This window comes from Sylvia atricapilla, chromosome 17, assembly GCF_009819655.1.
Source record: "Sylvia atricapilla isolate bSylAtr1 chromosome 17, bSylAtr1.pri, whole genome shotgun sequence".
NCBI lineage: Eukaryota > Metazoa > Chordata > Aves > Passeriformes > Sylviidae > Sylvia > Sylvia atricapilla.
This window is the reverse complement of record NC_089156.1, coordinates 12,129,523-12,157,497: the sequence shown is the minus strand read 5'-3', so window position 1 is coordinate 12,157,497 and position 27,975 is coordinate 12,129,523. Positions and strand designations below refer to the sequence as shown.

At 54.8% G+C, this 27,975-nt stretch overlaps 1 protein-coding gene across 1 annotated transcript in view; it reads left to right on the top strand.

The window, feature by feature from the left end:
- NCOR2 (nuclear receptor corepressor 2) overlaps window positions 1-27,975 on the top strand; it is a 176,172-nt gene that overhangs the window by 96,127 nt on the left and 52,070 nt on the right. Inside the window, exons 15-17 of the mRNA XM_066331748.1 lie at window positions 23,050-23,171; window positions 24,051-24,223; window positions 26,945-27,007. Of these exons, the coding sequence (XP_066187845.1) occupies window positions 23,050-23,171; window positions 24,051-24,223; window positions 26,945-27,007 (358 nt within the window). The remainder of the gene's footprint in view (window positions 1-23,049; window positions 23,172-24,050; window positions 24,224-26,944; window positions 27,008-27,975) is intronic.

Sequence of the window (27,975 nt, the reverse complement as noted above, 5' to 3'; positions counted from 1 at the left end):
TAAACCCTTCTGCAAGCATCCCATCGTTGTGCCCCACTAACAACTGGGTGGGTCCAAACTTCCTAACTGATGGCTTTATTTTGTCTGAAAGAGAAAGGGAGAAATGGTACTGAGAAATGTTTTAATTTTTTACCTGTTTAATAAGAAAAGTTGTATTTTTTTGGGATGTGTGGCGGTGACTGTAAGGAAAAGATGTCAATGGATGGGTTTGATTTAAAACTTCCCACAGCATTTGCAAATCAGATGTGGTGGCACGGTGCTAATGGCTCGGTGCTGACACTGACACCTTTGTGCCATTGCTGTGGTGGGGTGAACAGAAGAAAATGTGTGGGAGAGTGTGGTTGGGGATGAAGTGTCCTTGTGTTCTAGCAGTCCAGGAAGTTGACACAGGTAAGGAAAGTGGTTTGAGGCTCCTGACCTGCGAGCCCTAAACACAGGCTCCATTCCCACAGTGTGGGAGGGGGTGGCCTGGCTGGAACGTTGGGATGCGGCTGTTACGGAGGTCAGAATGGTCTTTTGAGTGTGGTTTGCTGCTTGTGAAATGGAGCATCAGTGCCTGAGTGTGTCACTGGCCTTTCCCAGCAGGGTAGGACAGAGGGGCAGTGGCGGGCTCTCCATGTCAGCCGCACGCAGTGAGCACGAGGTGTCCGAAATCATCGACGGGCTCTCGGAACAAGAGGTGAGACCCCCTTCTCCTTCCTCCTCCTCTGCACCCCTCACTGTCTTCTCTGAGGAAGCCAAGACAAGATTGAAGGGAAGTTCATGGTGAGGTCCTTTGCCAAATCCCACTAACTTTAGGTCCCACTGAGGTTAGGGAGATTACCGTGATGCCAAACACTTTCTGGACAGGATCCAAAGTCAGAGGTTTATTTAATATGCATCAGCATCTTCCCAGCCATGTGAGAGATGTAATGGAGCTGTGTAATGGTTCTGCCAGAGCAAAACATGGAGCTGGTGGCCAGTAGGTTGGGTTTGTCAGCAGCTGGCAGTCTCTTAGGGACCTGAAACCCCAGCGTGCTGCTCATCCTGGGTGGCACCCCACAAACACCTCCTGGCTGTGGTTTATACTGGAAGTGAGGATGGAAAGGGGAAGGGTAAAGGAAAAGGAAAGGGGAAAGGGAAGGGAAGAGGGTCAGTGCCCAGACTGCTGGGTGGAGGGGATTTTCTGTTTCATTTTGTTTTGAATGGGCTGTGCGGCTTGACACAGGGGAATCCTATGGAATGAATGGTTTGTACGTGAGCCAGTTGGCCCACATCTTCTGGGAGTGCTCCATTCATCTTGAAACATCCCCGTGACCTCGGCTTCGTTTGGATCTGGTTTCACAAGGGTTCCACTCTCTTGGCACAGAGGCGAGCTGCAGTGAATGGATCATGTTTGGGAGGGGAGAGCAGCCATTGCCCAGCAATAGCTGGGATGTTTGCTGCCTGTGTGCCACTGCTGATCCCTCTCTGGGATCCCAGGCACTTTGGCCTTAGCCAGTTAAGGTGACAACGTGGGGGACACAGAGCTTGGAAGCAGAGGGAGATTTCACAGCCCTGCAGAGGTGCTGGCCAAGTGGAGTGTTAGCTGATGGCCTCCATCCCCCTGTGCAGTGTGCTGCTAAACTCCACCCTGACAGCCACCTGCTGAGCCCCAAATCTGCTTTGCTTGTCTCAGAGGAGAGACAAGCTCCTTCCAGCTCTTCCACAAGGTTGGAATGAGCAGGGAGGTGAGAGCTGGGGAGCATCTCTGGCAGCAGGACCAGCTCTCTGCCCTGCCCAGCACATTGCTGGAAAGGAGGAGGTCTGGTTAGTGGGGTTTAGTGGCAGCACTGAGCCCTGTGCCCTCAGCTGCAGGCAATGCTCCCACCAACATCCTCTCTGCTCTGCACAGGGCCTTCTCCTGTCACCAGAGGCAGTCTGCAGTTACCCAGGTTGATGCTCCAGCTGTGAGCTCACCTCCCATCATGAGGGGACATCTGGAGCAGCCAGTGTCCAAACAGGAGGTGTCCTAGTGAGGACGGGGAAGGCAATCCCATGTGTTGAAATGTCCATATCTCTGCAGAGAGATGTGTTTTAGGAGGAGGAGGTTGGGTCTGATCAGGCAGAGCAGGAAAGCAGAGCAGCACTGGGCAGGCCAGAGTCAGCAGCTTCTTGGAAGGGTTGGCCATGACTGTTCTCCCAGGAACCAGCATCTGCCTGTAAATTAAAACAGCAACACTTGAGACCTGGCTTTCCTGGGTCAAGGGTTGAAGTTTGAGCAATGACATCCCAGGTGACAGGGAGGACTCAGACTGATGGTGCAATTGAAGGGGGGTGGCCAGAGCATCCCTTCTGCCCCACAGGCTGATCTTGTGCCAGGGGATCACCAGTAGCTCAGCCAAGGGGACAGTCCCAGAAGACAGCACAAATGAGACATCACATTGGCCTCTCTGTTGCAAATACTTAAGGAAACCAGTGTGCCCAGTCTGTCCTGTCCTGGGGTGCAGCTGGGGCTTTGGATGAACTTTGTGCTCCATAGGATGGAGTAAAGGCATCGGATTGTGTCCCAGGGTGTTGCAGTAAGGAATGACAGCCCCATTTCAGTGACGTTTTAAACCTCCTGGAGCAGTTCAGGATTCCTGTGGAAGGGAAACATAATGCCTCCCTCTGCCCACCCTTTCAGGAAGCTTTGCAAAGCTGGCCCACCTCCCTCACAGTTGGGGTGTGGGGCTGAACCTCCCTGTGGCTTTTGGAGACTGGGAGAGAGTCAGCATTCCCCTCAGTGCCACTGCTGCTTAGACTTGGTCTCATCATGGTCAGGAGCTGTTTCACTGAAGTCAGACATTTCCACACAGGATCTTGAAGCCTTTTATTCCAAAATGAAAGATTAATTGTTTCCTGGCCGAGTGCGATAGCCTCTTTCAGCGTTTAATTTACAATTACGCCGGCAATAAAGCTGTCTAGTGCTTGCTTTTGAATTCTCCTGCTCCTCCTCCTGTCCTTTTCCTCTGGAACATCTGTCCCCTGCGGGCCCGTGGTGCTGACCAGCTGTTCTCTGTGCTTTCCCCAAAGAACCTGGAGAAGCAGATGCGCCAGCTCGCCGTCATCCCGCCCATGCTCTACGATGCCGACCAGCAGCGCATCAAATTCATCAACATGAACGGCCTCATGGATGACCCCATGAAGGTCTACAAGGACCGGCAGGTGATGAACATGTGGAGTGAGCAGGAGAAGGAGACCTTCCGGGAAAAGTGAGTGCAGCCCACACAAACTCTGTCTGTGCAGCCCTTGGGGAGTGTGGGGCAGGATCCGTGCAGGGCTGCGGCTGGAGCCCCGGCACACTAAGGCAGCAGTTTCCCCAAGCCAAATTTCTGGACTTTTTTGGTTTTGCTGTTGATTGGGCTGATGGAAGAAAGGTTTGAGAAAAAGACCTGATGGAGGAGTGAGTCTCTTGTCCCGTTCTGAGCTTGGCTTGTCCCCCACGGACACATCCAGAGTTGCTGTTCTACCCCTGGGCACAGGGTGATACTTCTGCACAGAAACCTGTGCCTTGCTGTATGGTTGGGATGTTCCTGCCCCTGTGCTGGGCTGTGGGAAGGGCTGCTCGTGGCAGGGTGAGAACAGGAAGTTTTTCAGCTTCTGCATTCCCTGTTGTATCAGCCAGTTTAAAGATAACACCAGGGAAACCCGGCACTCCATACACATTTCCTTTCTGGGTTGTCATGCTGTCCTTTGGGCACTGTGTGTCCAGGGGGTTTTTTTGGGGCTGTCAACATCCAAGCCCTTCATGTAGACCCCCCTCAGGCTGCAGCTTCCAGCTGGTGCCTGTTCCTCAGTGCTGTGTCCTGCTGTCTGCAGGATTTGCCACCGGCTGCTGTTTCCATGGATGCGTTCCCACATCAGACACGTGCAGCTCTGGCTGTGGTGCTTTCTCCTGTTTGCAAGCAGTGCTTGAGAACAGCTTGGCTCTATCAAGTGAGATTACTCGGGGAGTCACTGATTCCTTCCCTGGGTACCACCGTGCTGTCAGCCGAGATGTGGGTGCTCAGCTTGGTCTCACATCCAGACTCCCCTGTGTCCCACAGCCCAGCGGGGATCCAGGTGTGTTTCCATGGAGGGCTGGAGTATCCTTGGTGCCCCCAGTGTGCTGTGAGTGTGAAAACAGAGCTGGAGTTCAGCTTCCAGTGGGATGAGCTCTAATGGTGCTCTCTGCTGTGGACCTGAGAGACGTGGAGGTACTTGGATGCACTTTGTCCTGAGCAGCAGCACCACTGAGTCTGGCCTCTGGACATTCAGGGGATGGCTCCGTGGATTACCAGCAGGCCTATGGGCAGCCGTGCTGGAAGCCTCTCTGTGCCCAGGATCTCTCCTCCTCCTGTTTGCAGCTGAAATAATTAATTGCCAAGATGGACCGAAAAAGAACAAAACAAGCAAACCGGCTCCAAGCCTTTGATAGAGGAGAATCCTCATTGCTAATTAGCCTTAAAATGTGCCACTCCAAACAGCCAGGCTTGCCACAAATGACGCAAAGGCTAATTACTTGGTCTTTAATGGCAGGGCTGTGCCTGGCTAATGGGGCTGGAAGAATCCACACCCAGTGTGTGCATCCTGCAGTGCACGGTGGATTCTGTGTCATCACCGTGGGTGATGCAGAGCTCGAGGCAGAAATACAGCAGGGTTTCAGGGCTCTCACAAAGCTCATTTTGGTATTCAGGAGCTGTAGGGAGGGTGGTGTAGGGAGTGCTGCCCCAGCTCTCCCCCAGCCTGGCGTGCCTGCTGTGCTGCAGCTTCTGGCCTGGGTTTTTAAGGTGAACTGGAGTTGTGTCATCCATGATTGTGACCTAGAGCTGGCCTCCTCCTGAGACCAGGAAAACCTGGTTCAACCTTTTGTTCAGCCCACTTGGCAGGGGCTCTTGGAGTAAACAGGCAGGCGCTGCAAGGCTGACAAGCTCCAGGTCTGAACTATTTTAGCTGTCAGAGCATAACCGCGAGGAAGAACCTGATTTGATTTGCTTTTGGGCAGGATTTCAGGTCTCTGTTGAGAGCCCATTGCTGGCCTACTCCCAGGGAAGCTGTGGTTTGCTGGTGAAGGAGCAGGGTGCTGCTCAGGTACTGAGGCTGTGTTGTGCTGGGCAGTGTGAGAATGCAGCATCCACCTCTCATTATGGGGAGATGGCCTGGCCCATGAAAAAGAGGGGATTGTTGTCTGCATTGCCCCTGACAGTGTGTTAGTGCTATTGATAACATGGCCTTGAAAACCCCATCCTGTGGTCAGCCCTGGGTTTGTGCTGTGTGCAGAGTGAGGAGCCAGCTCTGGCTCTGTGCCCTCATGTTGGTTGTCTGAGCAGCCCATCTGGTTTGCTTTCTTCCTTTTTTTTTGTCCCCTCTAGCATTTCTGGTTTCTTTTTTGTTCTGGTGACCAGTTGCGGTGACAGGGATCTTGCAGTGCCACCCAAACCATCTGGGAGCTCTGCATCAAGAATGGCATCAATGTGGATGACAACACCCATGTCCTGCTGCCATGGCTGAAGTTTTCAGGCCCTCCCTGAGTTCAGCTCAGTGCCTTGACTCCAAGTTTGGCATTGGGACAGAGCAGCAAAAGCAGGAGAGAGCTCAGCCAGTTGCCCCAGGGGAGTCACTGGCAGGGCTGGAGACGTGGATCTCCTCACCATATCCTACCCGTGTTACACCCACACCACAGCTCTCCCACCTTTTGCCTCCAATCCATTTCCCCGGGGCACAGAGCTCTCAGCTCCTGGGAGCTGGCAGAGGTGAACGTGCTGGACGTGGCTCATCCTGGCTGCTCAGCCCCTCGGGGCTCTGTGCTGGTGGCCACCTCTCCTGTCACAAAGTCACCACTCACCAGGCTCTCTGTGCTTTGGCAGTGCATTGGTTAACTGTGCTGCCAGCAGCAGCACCTCCTGCCGAGGGCTTCCACAGCAGCTAGGCACAGGGATTTGTTGCAGGAGGCATCTCTGCTAGTGGGGACAGCTTCCCCTGAGCGGGCAGTGTACCCTCCCGGGCTGCCAGAGCCAGGGATGAGCTTGCTGACAGCTCCTCCACTTGCTGGGCATGAGGCAGCGTTCAGCAGAGCTGCTGTGCCACCGGGGATCTCTTGAGCAACTCAGCAATGTGGCAGCTCTGTGCTTCCTCCCGGGGTTTGGGTTTCCCTTCCTGTCCTCTGCAGCTGCTCCCAACAGCTCAGCAGGGCTCGGGGTCCTGCTCAGCGCCGGGGCCACCCATGGCCATGATGTGGGGTGTGATAGCAATTCCTTGCCCTTTCCTTGCCAGATCCTGAGGCCTTGGCCAGTGTGCCTGCCCTCTGTGCCTGCCCTGTCCTGCTCTAGGTACAGGCTTGGGTGGCCATGAGATTGAGCAGTTCTCTGGCACTGCCCCCTTTGCTCTCTCACACCATGATGAGTATTTGCACATTGAAGCTCCCAACCAACCCAGCCCCACTGGGCTAAATTTAAAGTTCCCATCTTTCTGGGAAGCTGAGCAGCAGACAAATATTTTCTCAAAGCCCAGAGTCCCTCTGGGAGCTGGCCTTGCTGCTCTGGGCACACAGGGCATGGCAGCCTGGCTGTGAGGAGGTCAGAGCCTGCACCCACAGTAACCCTCTCCCTCTCGCCCGGCAGGTTCATGCAGCATCCGAAGAACTTCGGCCTGATCGCATCCTTCCTGGACAGGAAGGTAAGCCTGCCTGCCTGGCTTTAACCTGAATCGTGCTGCCTCTCCTCCCATCCCTTGGCTGTTGGTGCTGGAGCTGCCAGAAGAAGCTGGGCACCTGTGGGTGGTGGTGGTGGCTCCAAGCCCCGGGCACGGTCCAGACGCCTCCCGGCTCCCTGCAGGGACAGGGACTGAGTCAGCTGCGGGGAGACAGGGAGCTCAGAGCCTTGAGAGGTGTGAACACAGCCAGCCTGGCGCGTGGGCGGCCAGCCCACCCCGTGATCTGCCTGGGGAGCTGCTTTCCAGCATCTCCCGCAGGCATTTTGCACCAGCCAGGCTGTCACACGGGGGGTGGGCACCCAGCTGCCCAGCACAAAGCTGAGGGGTCTTTTTGCTCAGGGGGAGAGAGGTTTTTGAGGATGGACTGAGTCCCGTTTCATCCAACAGGTCGGGTGGGTGCCCTGGAAGCACACACACCTCCCCTTGTTGTCTAGGAATGGTTGCTCACAGGAATTGCCTGGCCTTTCCTAGACCTTGTGTGTTGTGTTGCTTGGGCTTTTTGGTTTTGCTGTTAATTGGGCTGATGGAAGAAAGGTTTGGGAAAAAGACCTGATGGAGGAGTGAGTCTCTTGTCCCATATGGGCAGATCCTGGACAGACCCAGCCGGAAAACACAGCTATGTCCATCACACGAATACTCCCCTGAGCAGAAAACATTTAAAAGCTGCTGCTTCTCTGCTCCTTTTAGTTCTTTGCATCCTCTGCCTGCCTCATGCAGCGTTCCATACACACAGTGTCCACTCTCTCTGGGGGAACCACTCTCCTCTCAGGGATGGCCTGCAGAGGTCACTTCCAGCCTGAATTATTCTCTGATTCCTCATCACTCAGGCTGGGGAAATAATTTATAAGACCTTGACCTTCCTGTCCAAAGCAGCAAGGAAGGGCAAGCAGCCACCTCATGCTGCTGCTGTTGCTGTAAGATCCCAGGCTCCTCATCCTTTTGCACTCGATAAAGCCGAAAGTGGTGGGACTTGGATGATGCTCACAATCCAGTCTGTGTTCCAAGCTGTAAAATGTCTTCTAATTTTATTTGTACTCGTTTGTAAATCAGGCTGTAATTATGATACAGAACACATCCATTATCCTGTTGGAGAGAGATGCAAAGTATGGCTCAATGTAATGAATTAATAGATTTTTAAATTGCATTATAAAAAAATAGTGATCTTAGCCCTTGGAACAGATGACTGTAAGTTTTTGTGTTCGCGTGTGTGTGTGTGTATAATCAGGGCTAAATTAGAAAGAGATCCAATTAACACTTTAAAAGTTGCAATCTGTTTTTGCAAATGGTTCTACTCCTTGCAGAGGGATGGGGTGAGCACAGCCCCCGGGCACCCCCGGGCACACGCAGCTGCCCCAAGCTCCTGAGGACTTGTGGCATGATGGATCTGGGGGATAATTTTTCTCTGTGAAGCCACTGATCCTGTATGTGAAGGGGTAGCCCGAGGTTGCTGTTCAGATGCCCACCTTGTTCAGCAGAGGACTTCTCCCAGCGTGGCACACTTTGTGCTGTTCAGGAGCAGGATATGTCCTGGCTGTGACTCCTTGTGTTCCTAACGTGTCCAGTGTGTGATGGTGCTTGTGGGGCCAAGCACTGGAGTTGGGATGGCAGCTCCTGAGCGCTGGGATCTCAGTCTGGCCACAACAAAGTCGCTGTGCTCGAGCCAGCGCGCTTAGCGGGTGGAAATAACACCAGCTGACAGTCGGGTGGCAGGTTGTGCCTCGTGTAACTGCAACACAGGCTGACAGGCAGCTCCTTCTTCTGCCTCTGGTTGCCACGGTCATCTGGGGTCAGCCCTGCTTCGCCTCCAGCACGGGGTGATTTCTGCTCAGCACCCCATCTCCAGCTCTGCACGCCGGCAGGACCGCCCTGGTCTGTCCTTTGCAGGGCTGAGCCTTTTTACTAGGACACTGTGCATTGTCCCCTTTTTCCAGCTGCACTGGAAGCCGTAGGGAGGGAGATGTGGGGAAGCTGTTGGGCTGTAGGTCTTCAGGAGCAGCAGGAGACCTGGTGATGACCAGTTCTGAATGCTGCTCCTGGAGGTCTGTGCCCCAACAGCACACGACGACAGGACCTTCTGTTCCCTGACCTGCCTGTGTCATTGCAGACGGTGGCTGACTGTGTCCTCTATTATTACCTGACCAAGAAGAATGAGAATTACAAGAACCTGGTGAGAAGGAACTACCGGCGGCGCGGGAAGAGCCAGGTAAGAGCTGGCGTGGAAGTGTCATCTCTCAGGCTGAGCAAGGAGCTCTCTGAGCCTCCTGAATGCTGCTTTTCCCCCTCCTCACATGGAGATGTTGCTTGCAGGCTGTGATGGGTTGTGGTTGTGCTCTGTGTAGCTTTTCAGAACGTGCTGGTTAATGGCAGTTGGCGTTTGTCCATCTCCGTGCCAAGATCACGGTATCTTTAAAAAAAAACAAACAAATCCAAGAAGCTTATAAAAGGGAATGGAGTGACTGGAAAACCTGGCTGTGTGTCTGTAGCCTGGGGTTGGCCATGCCAGGCTGAGCTCTGTGCAGGAACCAAGTGAGGTCTGTGTGTCTCTCTCCTCTGCAGAGGCAGCCCAGGTGACACTCAGCTGGGAGCTGGGTGAGGCTCCTGCTTTGCAGAGCCTGCCCAAGGCTCTTCCTATAGCTGTGGAAGGAGAATGACTTGGGTGGCAGTGACTTCTGGTGACACCTGAGCAGAGGAAAGTACATCCATCTGAAGTGCCAGAGGGTGTCCAAGATCCCCGTGGGGGTCTCCTATGGAGCTGGCAGATTTGGCACTAAAGCTAGTGGAGACCCTTAACCCTTTGTTTAAGGGCAGAGCGGATTCCAGGGCACCAAGAGGTGACTGAGTCAACCCCTTACCATTACCATGGCCAAGATACAAATCTGGACCCGACCTTGGCAGTGTTGCTGCTGATACCACGATACCCAGGAACAGATAAGTGCTAACCTTTCAGGAAGGTGCTTTATCCCCATGGATGCTTTCAGGCAGAGGCAGGTCCTGCTGGCAGATCCCCAGGGCCATGGAGTGAGTGATTATTCATGTCACAAGGAGAGTGAGGTGGCCACAAAGGGACTGTCTCCCCAGATAATGTGGGGATAAGGATGGAAAAACTGGCCTGGCTTGTGACACCACTGACATCAGCAGATCTTCACGCTGCATGGCCATAAAAAGCAGCACTTGGGCCCAGATCCTGATTGGGAAGCAGATAGGTAGCCTCACTCCAATTTGATTTCTGCAGCATTAAGACATCAGAATAGCTAGCACATGACAAATGTCATGGACAGGGCCCAATTTTCCCTTCTTTTTTTCAGAGACATTAGAGATGGATAAAGCCCTATTAGATTATCCAGTCCCTCTCCCAGCAAACACAGGGTGGTTCCCTCCAGTACATTTTTATAGTGTTTACCATGGTCTGTTTTGTTAGATCACAGCAACTAGAACATGAGGCCACATTTGTTTCTTGTTAGCGGTGGAGACATTTAGCACAGCTCATTCTGGTTTCAATGTTAAATTGAGCAAGTGTGGAGAGTGAGAGAGAGGCTTTGCTCTGCATTGGCCTACCTACCCCAGCAGCCCGCAGACCTGCCCATCCTGCACCCAGCAGGGACTATTTGTGTTTTGGGTTTTGAAATTATCCAAAGCATGGCCAGTTGCAGAATTTCCCACGGTGCTTTCCACATGATCCAGCCTGAGCAGTGGAGATGTGTGCTGCCCTTTGGAGCCTTGTTCAGTGCCAGCCTTTAGAGGCAGGGACTTGCTTCATCGCCTGTAGGACTGTTTTTGCAAGTAGGAATCTCACCAGAGGGAACAATTTACACCTCCCCTGGAGCAGACTTCAGCCAGAACATCGTTGATTTTGAAAGAGGAGCCCCCCTGAGTCTGCGAGGGAGCGACACAGTGAATATTTCCCATTACTGTTGGATGCTCAGGTGGAAGGTGGGATGTTCAGACAGGCTTTAAGAGCCAAGGACTGGCTGCATGATTCACAGTAGGAGAGAGGTGCAGAACAGCAGCTGCTGCATTCAGCCTGGAGCAGCTCTCCCACAGAAATCTTTGGGGGGTTTGAAACTCACACTTTGTGCTGTGATACCTCTAGTATTTGCATCCATTTCCTGCAAGACTGCATGAGGGGAGTGCTGGAAGGGCCTGGGTGCAGGCTTGGGAAGGGCATGCTGCTGCTGAGGGGCTGGGGTCTGTGCTGCAGAGGAAGGCTCTGCTGGGGAGAGACTCATTTTAGAGTGGCATTTTAAGGTAATAAAGGGATGAATATGTTGTTAAAAATCCTACCAGAAGCTGGTGGGAGCAGTGAGGCATCTCCTTTGCACCTCTTCAGGGAGCCAGGGTCTCCCCTGGGCATTGTGCTGATGGGATCTGCTTCCACACACTGGGCTGGGTCAGTGTGTGACTGCACAGACCGTCGTGGGAGAGGTCAGATCCTGGCAAACCTGGAGGGCTGGGATGGAGGGATTGCTCCTGGTGGCATTTTGCTTAGTGAGTCTTTTGAGATGCAGCTCAAATTCTGCCTGTGCTGCAGGAGTGCTCATTTGGGAGTAACCTGTTCCAAAGGCTCAGCCAGCACCCTGCTTGTTTCCTGCTTGTTCCCACGGGATCCTGGATTGTTTGGAACCTTGTGCAGGTCCCTGCAGGTCTCTCATTCTGTTTTCCAAGTGGCCTGGTGAGTAGTGAGGACTGTGACTGAGGGGCAGCAGCACTGGGCTGACGTGGCACTGCCAGCTCTGCCATTACCTGCCCCGTTCAGCAGCTAGAGATGGTGACAGGATAAAGGACAGAGGACACACAGGGATGGGCAATGTGCAGGGAGGAGACAGAATCCTAGAACAGCCTTCCTATAGCACATGGAGGCATGGCATCGTGTTCCCAGCATTGCCTGTGCTCCGAGCACGTATTTTCCTGCTGGTAAAAGTTCAAGCAGTTAAACACCAAAAGCTGAGCTTTAATTAATTTAGAGGAAGGGAGGAGAGGTTGGTTTTTGTATCAGATGAGAGGAGAGCGGATGAGATCTGATACAAAGAGCATTTCAAGTGGCCCTATGCTGGTTTCTTGCTCCTTTTCTCACAGAGAGGTTGGTGGTCTTATTTGCTGTTGGAGGCTGCAGGGAGCTTGAGAGCGAAGGGGAGATAATTACACACAGAAAAAAGCAACTCTGTGTCGAGACTATCTTTGTGGCCTACTTATTAAAAGTCCATTAAAAAATAAGAATCCTACTGCTCCCTGGCTGATGGTCCCCTGGCAAAGGATATTCCTCATAAAGCTGCTACTTACTGCTAAAAAATCTCCTGCCAAGAGCAGGGACTTCACATGATTCCACTTCCAGTTTGTCAGAAAACGGAGCAGCCGCCCACTCCGAGGCAGGATGCGCCCAGCACTCCGCCTTCCATGGCACTGCTCAGGGGAAGGTACCCACATCCAAGGGGTCACGATGCATCATATTGAGGCTCCTGAGATTAAGATCTTTCTAAAATAATCCTCTGTGCTTGTGTATGAAAAGGCAGTATAACCCTGCAAAGGGAGGGGAATGGATGGGAAGAGAAGTAGCTTCCTCGTTGTCATTTCTCGCTGGGGAAAAAAAAAAAAAAAAAGGATTTGTGCCATAGTAAAACAGCCTGATCCAATAGTCAGTGTACAGTAATAAGCACAAATTTGCATGAGCTTGTAATGACAAATCCTTGTGGTGATGTGTTCATACAACTGAGGGTCTGTGGCAGTTGCTCTTCAGGGTATTTCAGTGTCCCTCTGTGAAACCTCTAAATTCTATAGCAGGCACACCAAAACTGTGTGCTTCATTCTTCGGGAAGCTGTTTTGTCGGGCTGTGGGAACGCAAGTGTTGGGCTGGAAGGAAAGTGACTCTACTTCAACATAATTATTCCATTTGGAGTGCGAGAATTTTATTCCAGAGTAAATTTGCATTGATTTTGGAGTAACATTGCCCTTGTGGTAGTGGAACAGCTGTAGCGTGCCAGATATGCTTCCTGCCAGTGAATTCTTGGGCAGGGGGGAAAGCCACATACTGCTGGGGTGGGCAGGTGGGTGGTCATTCCACCAGGCAAAGCTGCTGATGGTCAGTGTGTCAGCAGTGGGATGATGGTCAGTCTGTTAGCAGGAGGACGATGGTCAGTCTGTTAGCAGTGGGACAATGGTCAGTCTGTCGGCAGAATGATGGTCAGTCTGTCAGTAGGAGGACGATGGTCAGTCTGTCGGCAGGAGGACGATGGTCAGTCCATCAGCAGGACCATGGTCAGTCTGTTGGCAGGAGGACCATGGTCAGTCTGTCGGAGGAATGATGGTCAGTCTGTCAGCAGGAGGATGGTCAGTCTGTCAGCAGGAGGACGATGGTCAGTCCGTCAGGAGGACGATGGTCAGTCTGTCAGCAGGAGGACGATGGTCAGTCTGTCAGCAGGACGATGGTCAGTCTGTCGGCAGGAGGACGATGGTCAGTCTGTCAGCAGGAGGATGGTCAGTCTGTCGGCAGGAGGACCATGGTCAGTCTGTCAGCAGGAGGATGGTCAGTCTGTCGGCAGGACGATGGTCAGTCTGTCGGCAGGAGGATGGTCAGTCTGTCGGCAGGAGGATGGTCAGTCTGTCGGCAGGACGAAGGTCAGTCTGTCAGCAGGACCATGGTCAGTCCATCAGCAGGACCATGGTCAGTCTGTTGGCAGGACCATGGTCAGTCTGTCAGTAGGAGGACCATGGGCGGCTGGAGGAGCCGCCTGCCCGCCCTGGGGATGACTCAGAGGGGGATGAAGTCATGGTGGAGGGACACAGCCGCCGGACAGAGCGTCACGCCGGCCCCTCGGACTGCTGTCAGACATTGCTCACGTATTCCCTGGCCCGGGGGCCGTGTGTTAGTGCCGACACTTTCGAGGACTCACTCCGTGTCCCCCGGGGGAGTGGAGCCGCCCAGACCCCCCTTCCTGCAGCGAGAGCGGGGCCAGAGCCGTGCCGGCAGGGCGGGGACCCACGGTGTGACCTGCCTCTCCCCTGCCAAGCCCCACAGCCTTTTCCCAGGCCCACCCTCTTCCCTGTCCCCTGCCAAAACCCAAATCGAATTATCCGTCCCGCCGTCTGTCCCGCCCTCCCCAAACACAAACCATTCCGCTCACCGACGTGGATAAACAGCCCCAACCCAGATTTTTTATAAACAGCCCGCTTACTTTTTTGGCAGAAGCGCTGTCCCAGCAGGATCTGGCCAGGTTTGATATCCCATGGGTCCTGGAGCGTTCAGAAAAACCTGGCCAAGCAGGTTTCCTTGGCCACCAGCAGCCCTGTCACACCAGCAGGGGCTGGCAAGGGTTTGGGATTACAGATTGTGCCTGCCCACAACTCCAGGGTTCCCTGCACCCTGTCCCCAGTGCAGGAGCAGATCTCTTGCTATGCTCCAGCCATGCTGTCATGCCAGTGCCTCTCCTCCCTCCCCAGGGATCAGGTCCAGAGCTCAGCAAACTATTCTAACTCTGTAAATTGTGCAAGGGCTCCCGCTCCGGTAACCGCAGCAGCTGATGAAAGGAATGATGCTTGTTTCTGGGAACCATTTGATCTTCATCAGTCCAAGGAGCAGCTCCTCATTAGTGATAAAGGGTTTGACAACTTCTCTTCCAGAAGCAGGGAAATACTTGTCACAAAATCCTGGTTTAATCATGCAGCACATCATACAGACACAGCCCTGGATGTGGCCAGTAAACTTTGTGCCACAAATAACCAAGAAATTATTCTGCAGGCACTTAAAGCTGTGCTGACTGGAGTGTTGTATCTAAAACAGCACTGAAATTATCTGTGGATGAGCAGGGGCAGGCTGTGATGGAGATTGCCTGGTTGGGAATCGTGCCAGGGATGTCAGTATTGGGGCATGGGTTCATCTTCTGCCAGTGGAATGTCACTGCTGGGATATAAAAGGGCTTTAATTTTGCTCATTTTCTGGACAAATCTGCAGTGTTACAGGGCTGCTGATGGCCCAGGAAATCAGGCTGGGACTGCAGGACCAGTGTGAAGTTGAACTTGGTCAGACCCTGTGGTCCTGGTCCTGCTCGAGTGTGGCCTCACAGGAAAAACATCTCACAGAGTGTTTGTCCCTTGGGTGCTCAGGGCAGGCTGTCACTCTTTAAACCTGCAGTCACCAGAGAGATTTATGTCAGGTGAATGAGGTGTGAGACACAGAGAGTTGAGATCGATTCTGTAGCCCTCCCTTGGCACCTGTTCTTTCAGTGTGGACTCCTGTTGCTCCCCGAGGTGTGCCCTAGAAGGTCCATTGTGCCTGTTCCCCCATCACAAGGGTGCAGCAGCTTTCCCGCAGCCCTGCCGCCCCTCCAGGCAGCACAATCGGGCAAACACAATGGAAACTTGCATTCCTGAAATCCCAGCTGCACTTTTGGGGGTGATTTAATGAGAACAACATGGCCATATTTGGGAAAAGAATCACAGGATGCGTTACCACAGGAGGGTGGCTGCTCGGTCCCCAGGTCCCCATGTGGGCTGGTGACAGTGCAGGGACAGCAGGGAGACTCGTGGGCTCAGAGCAGGGACAGGCATCAGCAGACAGGGGACACACAGCCACGTTCCTCAGGGGCAGCCCTGGCACAGGCTGCTGATGGACCCTTTGGCCCTCAGAGCCGGGCTCTGCCGTGCTGCTGATCCCATCTGCAGGTAGCAATAACAAAACAGTCGCTTCAGTGAGGTGACCCCCAGGTTGGGACTGGTGTTTCTGCAGCAGCAGGTGGATGTATCCTCCCAGCCAGTGCTCCACCACGCCCCTGCCCACGTGAGTATTCCTTGGGGCAGGGTTTGGGATCTGGGCTGGGAATTGCTGATCCCAGCGAGGGACCTGCAGCATCTTCACTGCAGGACACAGAAGAGGTTGGATTTTGGGATGAGTTGTTTTATCTGTTGTTGTGATCCAGGTTTGACTAGGAACGGATGGGAAATAGGTCATGTCATTGCTAAATTGCTTTCTAAAGCAGGCACGGATGAAAATCCCAGAAATCTGCTTTTACAAGGATACAGAGCTTGCTTTGCCCCTGGTTGTTCATGGCGTGTGTGGATGCTGCTCTGCATGCCACAAACTGCTGACCTGGCACCTTCCTCTGTTGGCAGGGCTTGGAGAGGGGTCGGTGTGTGGCCAAGGGGCTGGGAGCAGTGGGGAGCAGGGTAAAGCAAACCACAGGGAAGAGAAAACACGTATTCCCTGCCTGGGACAGAGCGGGGGCTCATCTCCGCTGCTTCCAAACGTTATGCTCTCTTCCCTTCGGGTCATTTTTCCCTTCACAAGCAATCAAATCACTTTTTAAAAAACTCAGCAGCGACCCAGAAAAAGAAACATTTCCTCTTATGGAAAAGCCCTCAGTGGTTCAAGGAAGGATCTGGTGAGCAGGGTCCTGTAAAAAATCACTTCAGTGCTTCCGTGGTATCATGGAGCGAGCAGTGGGGAGGAGGCAGTGCCAGCTGTGCTGGCCTGAGCCACACTGGGCCCTGCCTGAACGGTTCCTGAACACCTCACCTCGAGGCCTGAGGTGTTCCTCCTCCTCCTGGAGCCCAGCAGGCTCCCAGTGCTGCCTGAGACGAGCCCACACTCGGGTGAGTGCACCCAGACATGCTTGTCCTGTGGTCTGACAAGTGATGCAGGGTCCAGCATCACTCCAGTCCCACTGCCAGCCCCTCTGCTCATCCCTGACGTGCTGCGTGCCCCCAGGACCCTGCTTGCTCCAGGACCAGCAGCCTGGGAGATGGCACAGGGCTTTCCCAGGGCATGGCAGGGCAGCCTGGCTGCAGCTGCCAGTGCTTTGCTGCTGGCACTGGCCGTGTTTGGTGGCCTGTGGTGCCCAAGAGCTGTGCTGGTGAGTGTGCACAGGGTGTGTCCATATGTCCTGGGACACTGGGCACAGCCTCGGTGCTCTCCATCCCTGCCATGTGATGAATGTGTGTTGCTGGTAGAGGAGCAGCCCAGCTCAGAGCTGTCGCAGTTTGAGCTGCGCTGAGTGATCCCCGTGCTCTCTGTCATTCTTATGAAATCTGAGCCTGGCTGTTTGATTTTTTGGACTTGCTTCCTCAGCCAACAGCATCAAACCCAGCCCTGGGACGCAAGCAATCAAAGCCGAGTTGCCGGCAGACATTCCTCTTCCTCCCCTCGTTGTTTTGGCAGCGGCTTGTTTTGCTTTGTGGTTTCTCCCATGAGTGGAGGGTGCCGCAGTTGTGAGAAGCCAAGGCTGCGTGGCCGTGGGTGGCAGCGAGGCCTGAGGTGTTCCAGAGCACTGGGGCAGGGGCTCCAGGCCCTGGGGGTTGGTTCCATGACACATATGTATTTCTAAGCCATCCTTCCTGTGCTGTGGATCCAGCCTGCAGCAGGAGGTGATAAGGACATGCAGGGAGCAGTGTTTGCAGTGGCTGTGCAATATCAAACCTCAGAGGTGGGTGCTTCTGCCTCGGCTGTGGCATTGGCAAGAAGGAAATTCCATGGGCAGTTTGGGTGCCTGAACAGTGTGCTGAGGGTGCTCTGTGTCCAAATCCCTGCCCTGGCTCTCTCTGGTGTGACCTGCCAGAGGAAGAGCTTGAAAGCAGGTGGAAAGACAGATATGGTGCCAGCCCCATTCCTGGCAAAGATGCCTTGCACAGAACCTGTGGGGCTGGGGAAGGGGGTAAGAGCCAAGTGCCAAGTCCTGCTGGCTGTACTGCACAGAGCATGGAGCATCCTGCCCCGTGGTGCCAGTGCAGGACCCTGTGAGATGTGCAGGGTGATGCCAGCAGGCAGCCATGCATGCCCACAGCCATGGCAGCTGTGCTGGGCCTCCTGGAGAGGCAGCAAAGCAAACCCTAGGCTTTCCTGGCCAGCATAGCATTGGCCTTTTGTCTTCGGCTTATCTCGAGCTGGTTTTAATTTGCAACTCCCTGATTGCGTGCAGTGACCTTGGCCTGAGCCTGCTCCGCAGCTGAGTGCCCTGGAGAACATCATAAATGCCATTGATCTGAAGTCACACACTGGGGAAGTGAAGAGCTGGTGCCCTGCACGTGGGAGAGGCGGCACAGCTGAGTGGGTGCTCCCAGCTGCCTGAGGCTATGGGGCTCACACTGGTGGGATGCAGCTCCCTCCAAAGTCCCTGTCAAGGCTCTGGTGTGACATGCTGGGGAGAGGGTTGGCACATGTCCCTGCGCTGCCGCAGTGAGACTGTGGCAAGGGTGCAGAGCTGCCTTTAAACAAAAACCCGGAGCTCGCCGCCTGCAGTAGCTGGGAATGAGCTTGAGTGGCACCAAAACCGTGTGCCTTGCAGCTCAGCCTGGCATGCACAGCTCCCTCTGCACCAGGGTGTACAGGCTTGCTCCCTCCTGATTTAAGGAACAAACGGGAGCTGGTGGTTCCATCTCCTGTAAGAGCCCAGGGCACCATAATGATGGCAGGGAAGATGATGCATTTGCTAGCAACCAAATGGCATCCTCTGTGCAGGCAGCCTTGAAACCTGGTGTGGGAGAGAGGAGATGCCAGCCTCAGTGACATTTAGGTTCAGGGACAGGCACTCTCTCAGTACCAGCAGCATGACCCAGTTCCCCACTAGCATATCCAGCAGCAAGTGGTGTCCTTGGGGTGGCGGGAGCTGGTAGTTCTGATTCAGGAGCTGGACTGCCAGGGATGAGCTCATTCCTGCTGGCAAAAGTGGTGTTTTGGTGCATGTTTTGAGAGCGCTGTGGCACAAGGAGTGAGGAGGGGCTGGAGGAGGGCGTGGGTGCCTCAGTTGCAAGGTGCACGGTCCCAGTGGTTAACGCTGGGATGTCCTATGGGCAATAAGGGAGGTCCCTGTTCCTGGTCCCCTGCCACAGCCTGGGGCACCTCGCCACAAAGGGGATGGGGAAGGCAGCAGCGGTCGTTTTCTGGAGGCTTGCAAGTTTGGAAAATAAATAGCCCTGCACCGTAGGTTAAGCTTGGCATCCTGGCGGATTAATCACGCAGGCTGCAGCCAGCGCTGAGAGCCGCGGTGACGAGAGCTGTGGTTTATAGATGATGATTCATCGCTCGACTTAGAGCGACCACGTTATTCCAGCAGATTGCAAAATCATAAGAGGAATGTTGTGGTTAGTTTACGGCTTAACTATGCAAATCGTCAGGAAGCCTTCCGAGCCGGAGAACGTAAGGCACAGCGCGCCCGGATGGCTGGGCGGTGAGCAGGGGCCGGGAGCCGGCCGTGGGGCTGTCGGGGACCGGCCGCCCGCGGGAGCCGGGGAGCGGGGAGGTGAGTGATCGGGGCACACGAGGGGCCGGAGCTCCCGGGGAGAGTGCGAGCGGGGCGCTTCGGAGGCGAGGGACGCGCTGCCGGCTGCCAAAGGGTTTCTGGCTCCTTTCACCGTCTCTCTGCCACGGGCTCAAGCGTCTCACGGCGGGGCTGGGGAGGGCAAAGGTGGGGAGCTGCTTCCCCCACCTCCTCCTGCCCTCTGGTCCCGCTTCCAGAAGCAGGCAGTGCCTCGGCAGAGGAAGTAAACAGAGTGGGAGGAGCTGCACCTCTTCCTCGCCGGGGCTGTCTCCGCGCTTGTCCCGCCGTCGGGACGCGCAGCGAGTCGGTTCTCAGCAGGGTCGGCACTGCCCCGTCCCGCTCCTACATGGCAGCCGGCGTGTCCCCAAGGAGACGGAGCTCTCTGGCAGCAGAGCTCCCCGTGCCGCGGCAGGACGAGCCGTGCCGGTCCGGCCGGGAGCCGGGCGCTGCGGCAGCGTGTGTGGCTGTTCCCGAAGGGAGAGCTGGCAGCGCTCTGCGCCGCTCCGCCTGCTCCGCGCCCGGCGGGACCGGGGCCGGAGCTGAGAGTGCTTGTGATTAGGGAGCAGCGCAGGAGGCCGCCTGTCCCCCTGGACCTGGGGCAGGGTCGGCCTCTCTCTCTCACGCGTCCCGTGTCCGATTTTGTCCCGGGGCTTTTTTTAAATAAACAGGATGCGTCGGCAGCAAAAACAAGCAGCAGCGATGCTGAGGAGGAGGAGGAAGGGCGGTCCGGCGTTAGAGCGTCTGACCTGGGAGGGAGGGACAGCCCTGCCCTCTGCCACAGGCATCTTACCTGGCCTCGGGCACGTCCCTTCGCCCACGTGTGCAAGGTGGGGAGCACGTCCCTGGGAGGTGGAGTGCCTCATCCCCAGGATGGCAGAGGTGGAGGTGGAGAGAGGTGTAAGCTTGCCGGGAGCTGAGCAGTTTTGGTGCCGGCCTTTGGGGTTTGCGCCGAGGGCTGACCCACCTGCCAGTCCACCTCTAGGCAGGGCGGTGTGAATCAGAGGGAAACATCAGCTGGTAATTGGGGAAGCATTTCCTGGCCCGTCACGCTTTGGGATGGCGTCCCGTCCCTTGACTCATGCAGAGCTGGTCCGTGTCCAGCACTAAGAATAGCCTCCCCACAGAGCGCGGGGGCAGCGTGGCGAGAGCGGGGACGGTCCCCTTCCCCTGCCAGGCCGAGGTCTGGGCTGGAGCATGGCTGGGGCAGCTGCCATGGGGGATGGCTGCGGGATGTCCTGTCTGCGGGTGACATTTGTAGCTGAGCTCTGAAGTGGCTTGGTTCAGCACCCCGGGGCGCCCACTCCCCGCCCAGGGCTGGGTGCTCGGTGCCAGCCCTGCAGCTTCCAGTCCAGCACGTACCCCTGGCTATGATGTGAGGGGGACATTCGTGAGCAGAGGCGTTTCCTGGGGTGTCTGGCAGGTGCTCTGCTCTGCAGCCAAGCTCTAGTACAAGAGATAAGCCTTCACCGTGGGCTTGCCAGGGTTCAGATCACCATTTGGCTGGGAGCCTTTCCTCAGATGAAGACATGAGCACAGCCTTGGGTGGAGCTGGGTCGGTTTTCCCACCGTGGCCTCATGGTGATGATGCTGCCCGTTTTATGTATTTCAGCTGGCTGACAGGTGGGGCCTGTCCTGTCTGTCCTGCTGGGTGCAGGGTGCTTATCCCACCTGGCTGTCACTCCTGGCACTGGGCACCCAGCCGTGGCCAGAGCAGGGCAATCACTAGAGGGCATCCTTGGATCAAGATGTGCCTCTGCACTGGGAGAAGCCTTAATTTGATGTCCTCCCAGGCCGGGCTTGAATCGTTTGGGAGGAGAGGGATGTGCTGTGGCCCACTGAAGCCAGCCCAGTGGGGTTTGCACATCCTGATCATGCCAAAGCTTGGCAGATGCCTCTGCAGGGAGGCAGCTGTGTTGCTGTGTGAGCCACTAAAGCCACTCTCATCTGTCCCTGCCTTCCTGCTCCTGTGTTTGCAGGCTGGTACAGGGAGCTCCTTGGCATCATTGCCATTCCAGCCTGTTTCTCTGGGGAAAACCTGCAGTGGCTGCTCAGGCTGGCAGCTCCCTAGTTCAGACAAGTGTAGAGACAGCATAAGATGATGCTGAACCTTTCCTGGACACTCCAGCCTGAAGCTGGGGGCAGGTACTCGTGTGCTCACAACTGGGTTTAAATCTGAAGGAGAGCTGAGTTCTCTGGGATGCAGGGTTTCTCCCATCCCTCAAAAGAAAATATTTGCAATTGCGTGGTAGAAATACTGTGAACCTCATGTGGGCTCCCCTCCCTTGCCAAACCTTTGGTGAGGGAAATGCAGATGGGTGGTGATGGCCAGGGCTGGGGCAGAGCCTGTCCTGCTGCTTGCCCAGCCCTTGGAGGTCACAGCCCTCACCTCATGGGTGTCTGTCTGGTCTGAACCCGCACTCAGGGTTCACCACGGAGTGACTCAGAGTCAGAGAGTTCAGGGCAGTGCTGGGGAAATGCACATGATGGATGCCCTTTGCTCCTCTGCAGCCAGTGCAGGTTTCCCCATCTTCTGTTCCAGCTTGTCCACTGCCCTCCTCCTTCTCCCCTGGTTTGGGGGCTGACAAGGGCAGTGCCCAGTCACTGGGGTGACACTTCTCTTGGCCACTTGCTACACAAAACAGCCTGTTCCCCAAGCCTTAGTGATCTGTGGAACTCAGTGCTCATCCCAGCTGTTCCCTGACTCTCTCTCCCCTGGGACCTCCCAGCCTTGCATCCCACGGAGCAATTCCCAGAGCATGAGGAGTGTGAGCTGATGCATTACAGTTGTGTTCTGCACGTGTGCAGAGGTGCTCCAGGGGCTGGCCAAGCGTGCCAGGATCCTGATGGCACAGCTGCCTCCCCCTGTCCAGGGAGGAACTGAAAGTCTGTGGGGTTTCAGTGATGCCTGTGCCTGGGTTTTAAGGACTCTTTTTCAACCAGGGCCTGAAAGTTTTCTCTTCAAACTGCTCCATTTGACAGCTCCGTGCTTCTGATTTTAGCACCAGCCCATGAGGTCAAAGAGCTCTGCTTGCACCCAGTGCTGCTGCTGCAGGATGCCTGTGTTTGAAGCAGCCTCCCAGTTCTGCAGAGTGGGATCAGGCCAGTCCTGCTGGCACAAGGGATATGAGGACACCTCATCTGTACTTGCTGTATGGCTGCGTGCCAGCCAGACCAGCCACCTTCTGCTGATAAATCCGTTTTAAGGCAATTTTACTCCCCATTACATCACCAAAGCCTTTCCCAAGGGGTGGTGGAAGCCCTGCAGGCTGGGCAGGGTCTGGGTGAGCCCAAGTGGGTTTCCTGGAGCAAGCAGCCTTGCATTAGCCAGGAGCAGGATGGTTTAATAAATCATTTCCGTCTCTAATTTCTACTTCTCTATTCAATGCCTCTCGTTTGCTGGTCACCAGAGGGAAGGGAGGTCAGGGGAACCAGGCCTCCCCAGCAACCTCCTTCCTGCAGCTGTTGAAACAAAATCCAGAACTATAATAATCACTGTGTCTCTCCCTGGGGTACCATGGTGCCTTTGGTCTGAGCAGCAGCAGTGGCGTTGGGGTCAGAGCCTCTGCTGAAGGTGCCAGGTGCTGCAGAGAGGGCAGAGAGGGCACCATTCCTGCTTGGTGAAACAGAGCCACAAACATTCCCCGTGGGCTGTGTCAGAGGTTTGGGGAAAAGATCAGAAGCGTTGATATTGCTGAGCCTCGGGGTGTCACTGGTGCCCTGTCTCCTTCATGCTCCAGCAAAATGCATCCCCTGGCTGCAAATCACCACCCATGTGGCCAGGCAAGAACGGGAGGGTAATTCTCACCTCCCTGCCTCATCCCCACATCAGATCCTTGCTTGTTGCCTGATCCCAGGGAAGCAGCTTGGGCTGTCCCACTGCCTGGAACAGGAGCCAGAGTGCAGCAGCCATGCCTGATCCTAAACTACCTCTGGTCTCCCTGGAAGGCTTTTGGCCTCCACCAGCCCTGCCTGCACCCTCTGCCTGCAGAGAGCTCTTTTTCCTCTTGGCCACTCGCCCCCAGCATTGTTTCCCAGCAGTTGTTTGGGTTGGCCCAGGTGCTGCCCTGTGTCCTCCTCAGCGCTGAGGGCTTGGTTTATTTTATGTCCTTTGTTTTGCAGCAGCAGCAAATGCCCCGGAGCAGCCAAGAAGAGAAAGATGAAAAAGAGAAAGAAAAAGAGAAGGAGGGAGAGAAGGAGGAAGACAAGCAGGAAACAGAAAATGACAAAGAAGAACTGACAAAGTAAGGACCACCCTCCCTGCCTGGCTCCAGTGGGCTGGGGATGCAGTGATGGAATGTGATGATGGGATGCAGCATAGTCCAGAGCTGCCTGACCCTGTGCAGGCTGTGTGTGCCCACCTCACCTCCTCTGCAGGGAGGGAAAGGCAGATCCTCCTCCTCATTCCTCTTCCCTGCTGCTCCCAAACCGAGAAAACAACACGATATGGAGTTGTTGGGGTTTTTTTTTTTAATATCAACCCAATCAATCTGCAAAGCCCCTGTGATCCTCTAGCATGTTTTGTTGTTACGAGAGCCTCTGGGAGCCGGAGGAGCAATCGGGGCGCAGCAGAGCGTGGCAACTTCACCTTTAGTGTTCTTGGTGTCAACTTGAGCCCTCCCAGATGAAGAGCTCCAGCCAGCCCTGCCTCCCTCACGCCGAGCATCAGCCCCGTGGCAGGGGAAGGTTGGCACGCAGACCGCTCGCTATCTGTAATGGGCTTAATACTTGGTTTAAAAGAACATCTGGCTTCATTATAGCTAGGCTGCAAAGACATTTACCAGCAGGTCCCTTTCAGGAAGATAAATGAGGAGGAGGCAGGGATGAATTTGAATGGTCTGGTATTAAACCTGTCTCCGTCAGGTCTCTGCGTGCGCTTGGTGGTGGAGCTGCAGCCAGCTGCAGAAAGAAAAACCCCACCACAAATCACCCCACCGCCAATCCCAGCCAGGAAAAGAGCCTGCGTCTGCAAAAAAGCTGCAGACCTGCCCCCCTAAAAAAAACCGACAACAAAAAGAAAAATCCCCAAACACGTGCAGAGAAATAATTGCTCGACCTAAAAAAAATCAAACCAACCAAACAACGGTTTGTTTGATTTTTCCCTCTCTCCCTGTTTTTTGCAGGGACAAGAACGACGACACATCCGGAGAAGACAACGATGAGAAGGAAACTGTCACCTCCAAAGGTCGCAAAACCGCCAACAGCCAGGGCCGGCGCAAGGGCCGCATCACCCGCTCCATGGCCAACGAGGCCAACAACGAGGAGGCAGCCACGCCACAGCAGAGTGCAGAGCTGGGTAGGTGGCACAGGACAAGGAGAATCCCGCCCTGGGCTGGGCTTTTGGGATATCCATCGTGCTGGGATGTCACCCTGCTCTGCTCCCTGCTCGTGGAAGAGGGGTTTCCTTTGTGAAGTCCTTCTTTCTGGGGAGCAGCAATGATGTTTCTCGCTACCACGTGAATTGTTCAGTGTGGTTCACCAGGATGAGTAGGGGCATTTGTAAGCCTGGGCAGACCTGGATGAGTGTTAATGGGTTTTGAGGCCTCAGAGGGAAAGTGTTGCAAAAGACAAAAAGGGAAGCCTTCGGTTTCAGCAGTGCTTTGGCAAGGCTTGTGTCCCTCCTGCACTTGGAGCTGGTTCCCTCTGGGGCTGCTCTGGTTTCCCAGTCCCCTCGACCTCTGCACAGGACCCTGCTCTGCCCTCCCTGGCTGGCCTGGGTCTCTGCCACTTCTCCTACCTGCTCTGTTCTCAAATTTGTCTGGAGCCTGAGCAGCTGCAGCCTGTGGGCTCTGCTCCTCCTTGGCCTTGGGCATTGGGCTGGTCCATTTCCATCCATGCCTGATGCAGCAAAGGGTGCTGCTTGTACCATGGCATGCAGCCACTGCTCCAGCCCCCAGCGTGGCCACAGCCATGTCACACTGCCATGCTGGCCTTGGGCTAGATGGGAATTCATGGCAGCATCCACAGCCCCACACTGGGCACATCTGCCTCTGGCATCTGCAGCATCAGTAGTTGCCACCCCAGGGAGCGAGCTCATGTATTGACTTACAGAACCCAATGCATCGAGGAATTTGGCTGCTTTTCCTATATTTTCTGCTCTGTCAAAGTACCAAATTACTGCTGTGCTACCTAAGGCAGGTAAAAATAAAAGCAGGGTGACTCCTCTCGGTTTCCTTGCTCTGCAGTTTCTTGCTTGTGCTGTTCCATGTGCTATAAATCACGCGGAGGTGTTTCGCCTCCCTGTTCTCTGCTGACAACTGGCTGAAGCCTTGATTGCGAGCGCTCTGTTTTCATACAGGCGATATAAATAGTCCCCAGCACAACAGAGCCCTGCTCTCTCTCCCTCCAACTTGTTCAGCAGTGCTGCAGAGAAGCAGCAGATAATGCCAGTAACTTAGATGGGATTTTTTTTATCCTGGTATCTCGGAGTCTTTGATAAACTTCACTGCGAACACAGAGGGAGGCCTTTAGACCGTGTTAAATTGGGAAAAAGGAATGGATCAATTCCAGTGACATATCTGAGCAATTGATTTCACTTTATGTCTCTCCAATAGCGTTTTAATTTAGATTGGCTAAGAAAGTTATTGCATTTTAAATACCAATTGAACATTAAAAAAAACAGCACAAAACCGTATTGTGGTTTAACTGCAGCGTGCCGGAGCTCCCCGTAGGCATCTGTTTCATAACTCTGCAACCTCAGGCGATGCCATTAATCAAACCAAACGGGCCGTTTCTGTGGCATTTCTGTACCATACAATAACAGCCATCACCAGCTGAGCCAAGGGCCTGCACAGCGTTGGGGACACTCGTTTTTACGTAAAGGTTGTGGCCCTGTGGCTCTGCCTGCTGCCAGGGGGAAGCGGTGAGGTATTGATTTCCCTCCCTCTTGGCTGCTGTCCCAGGGGTGACACGGTTCTGGGGGAGGCAGTGACCTGTGCTGTCTTCCGGGAGGTGACACCTGCGATCGTGCTCAGCCAGCTCTGAAGGAGATCTTTCTGCCCAGTGCTGTGGGCATTGGAACCCACACGGCCCTCCCACAGGGTCTCAGCTTCTGGTAGAGCATCTTGGAAGATGCTTCCATGTCTTCTTGCCTGTATTCTTTATCCTGAACCTATCAGCCTGTTTTCCATTTTGAAAGGACACTGTCAAAACATCTCTCATCACTGTTGAAATAATGCTTTGCCTGTTGTTTAGAGTAATAACCCCTTGGCAGCCTGAGCCGGAAATCTGTTTCCTTACCGAGTTGTTTTTTGTCTCTGACTCACACCCCAGTGTGTTATTGTAGGGTTTGCTCTGTGCCAGGCTGCCAGCAGGACTGGTGCATAGTGAAGGCTTTATGCAGGACCTCGGTGTCCCCAGCACCTGCTTGGAGTTGAGGAGAGAGGCAGCATCAGATGCTGACACCCCTGTCAGCCTCCTGGCTGGAGCAGCATGTCCCCTTCAGTGGGCAGTGCTCCAGAGAGGCCCCCACTGCTGCTGGAAGTGGCTCGGAGGTGTTGTCCAAGAGCCCAGTGATGGCACAGAGGGAGCCTGTGGTCACACGGCCAACACCCGTGACAGATGCAGTCGGCCAAAGCCACCGCTGAGGTGACGCTGTTTCTCCGTCTCTGACGGTCCCACCCTGCCTCTGCCTCCTCCAAAGCACACAGCCACAGCCAGCTCCATCTTAGGTACCTGTTCTTGTGCCAGGGTGCGTGGCACCATCAGCAGGAAGTCTGCTGCCACTCTCAAGCCATCTGGCTTTGCTTCCAGGCCCAAAAGGGAGGTTTTGCATCGCTGAGGTGCATCCCGAAGGGGTGTTGTGCTGGGGGTGCACATGGTGGCGTGGAAAAGCCTCACGAGCCCACACCATGACAGCCTTTCTCATGGGAGCACTTCTGCACTGTGTGTGGTTTTGTCATGCCTCCAGGGAACAGGGCATGGGAGAGGGTTCGAGTGTTGGGACACCTCCTGTGAGCTCACTGGGTTTGCTGTTCCTACTCACAGCTGACTGTTCCCTTTCCTTTTTCCTTCCCAGCTTCCCTGGAAATGAATGAAAGCTCTCGCTGGACCGAGGAGGAGATGGAGACGGCTAAAAAAGGTAAGACACTCATTTTCTTTCTTTCATCGGCTGTGCTGGAGCTAACCCAGCAACTGGAGATAGAAAGCATCTGGCTGCTGGCTTTGGTGTAGTGTGGTGGGTCCTGAGCTGTGGGGCTGGATCCTGCCTGTCCCGTTGTTGGTTTGATTCCAGCACCACTCAGGGAGCGTGTGGGGAAGGCAGGGAATGGTGCAGGGAGTGTGTGCTCAGCTTCTCCAGCCCCAGGAGCTGTGCCAACAGCAGGGATGGCTGGGCTGTGGCTGGAGCCATGAGTGTCCCACGGGGCAGGAGTTGGCTGTAGGAAACGGTGAGGACACGTTGTCCATTGCAGTGTTGGAGCTGCTGGTGGCTGTAGCATGCGTGGGGTGTAGTTTCACCCCACTCTTCGGAGCTTTATGGCCTCGGTGTGATCTGTTCCAGGCACACGGAGAGTGTCTGCCTTGTTTGCAGCTCTGGGATTCAGGGAGAGGACGGTGACCCCCAGCACTCGGCAGGCACGTGTTGGGGAGCTCTCGAGAGCCAGGGCTGTGGGCACCGTGGGGTGACTTTACATCCTGGAGCTGATTCAGAGCCTTTGCTGAGACCGTTTTTAAAAAGTGCTGAGTGTAGCACAGCCCTCCTTGCCACTTCCCCTCCTCGTGCCGCTCCTGCGCCAGCTCTTTCACTGCTTTAATTTTTTGCCAAAGTCACGTCCTGTTGATGGGCTGTCGAGCTCACGTCCCCAGCCCGTGCATCCCGCTTGCGTCGCTGCCGACTCTCCTGGCCCGGAGAGGATTGTAAATGGGAAATTAAAATGGAAATGAGTGTCGTTTGGGGATGGCAAAGGCAAATAGGCGTGTTAGCAGGTTCGGCTCAGCTTGGAAAATGCACCTGCTGCTGGGATGGTGATTACATGTTCTGGAGCGCCGGCTGCCCAGGTGCCGATGGGAGCTGTGGACTTGGATTACTTTGCCTGTGAATATCCCAAA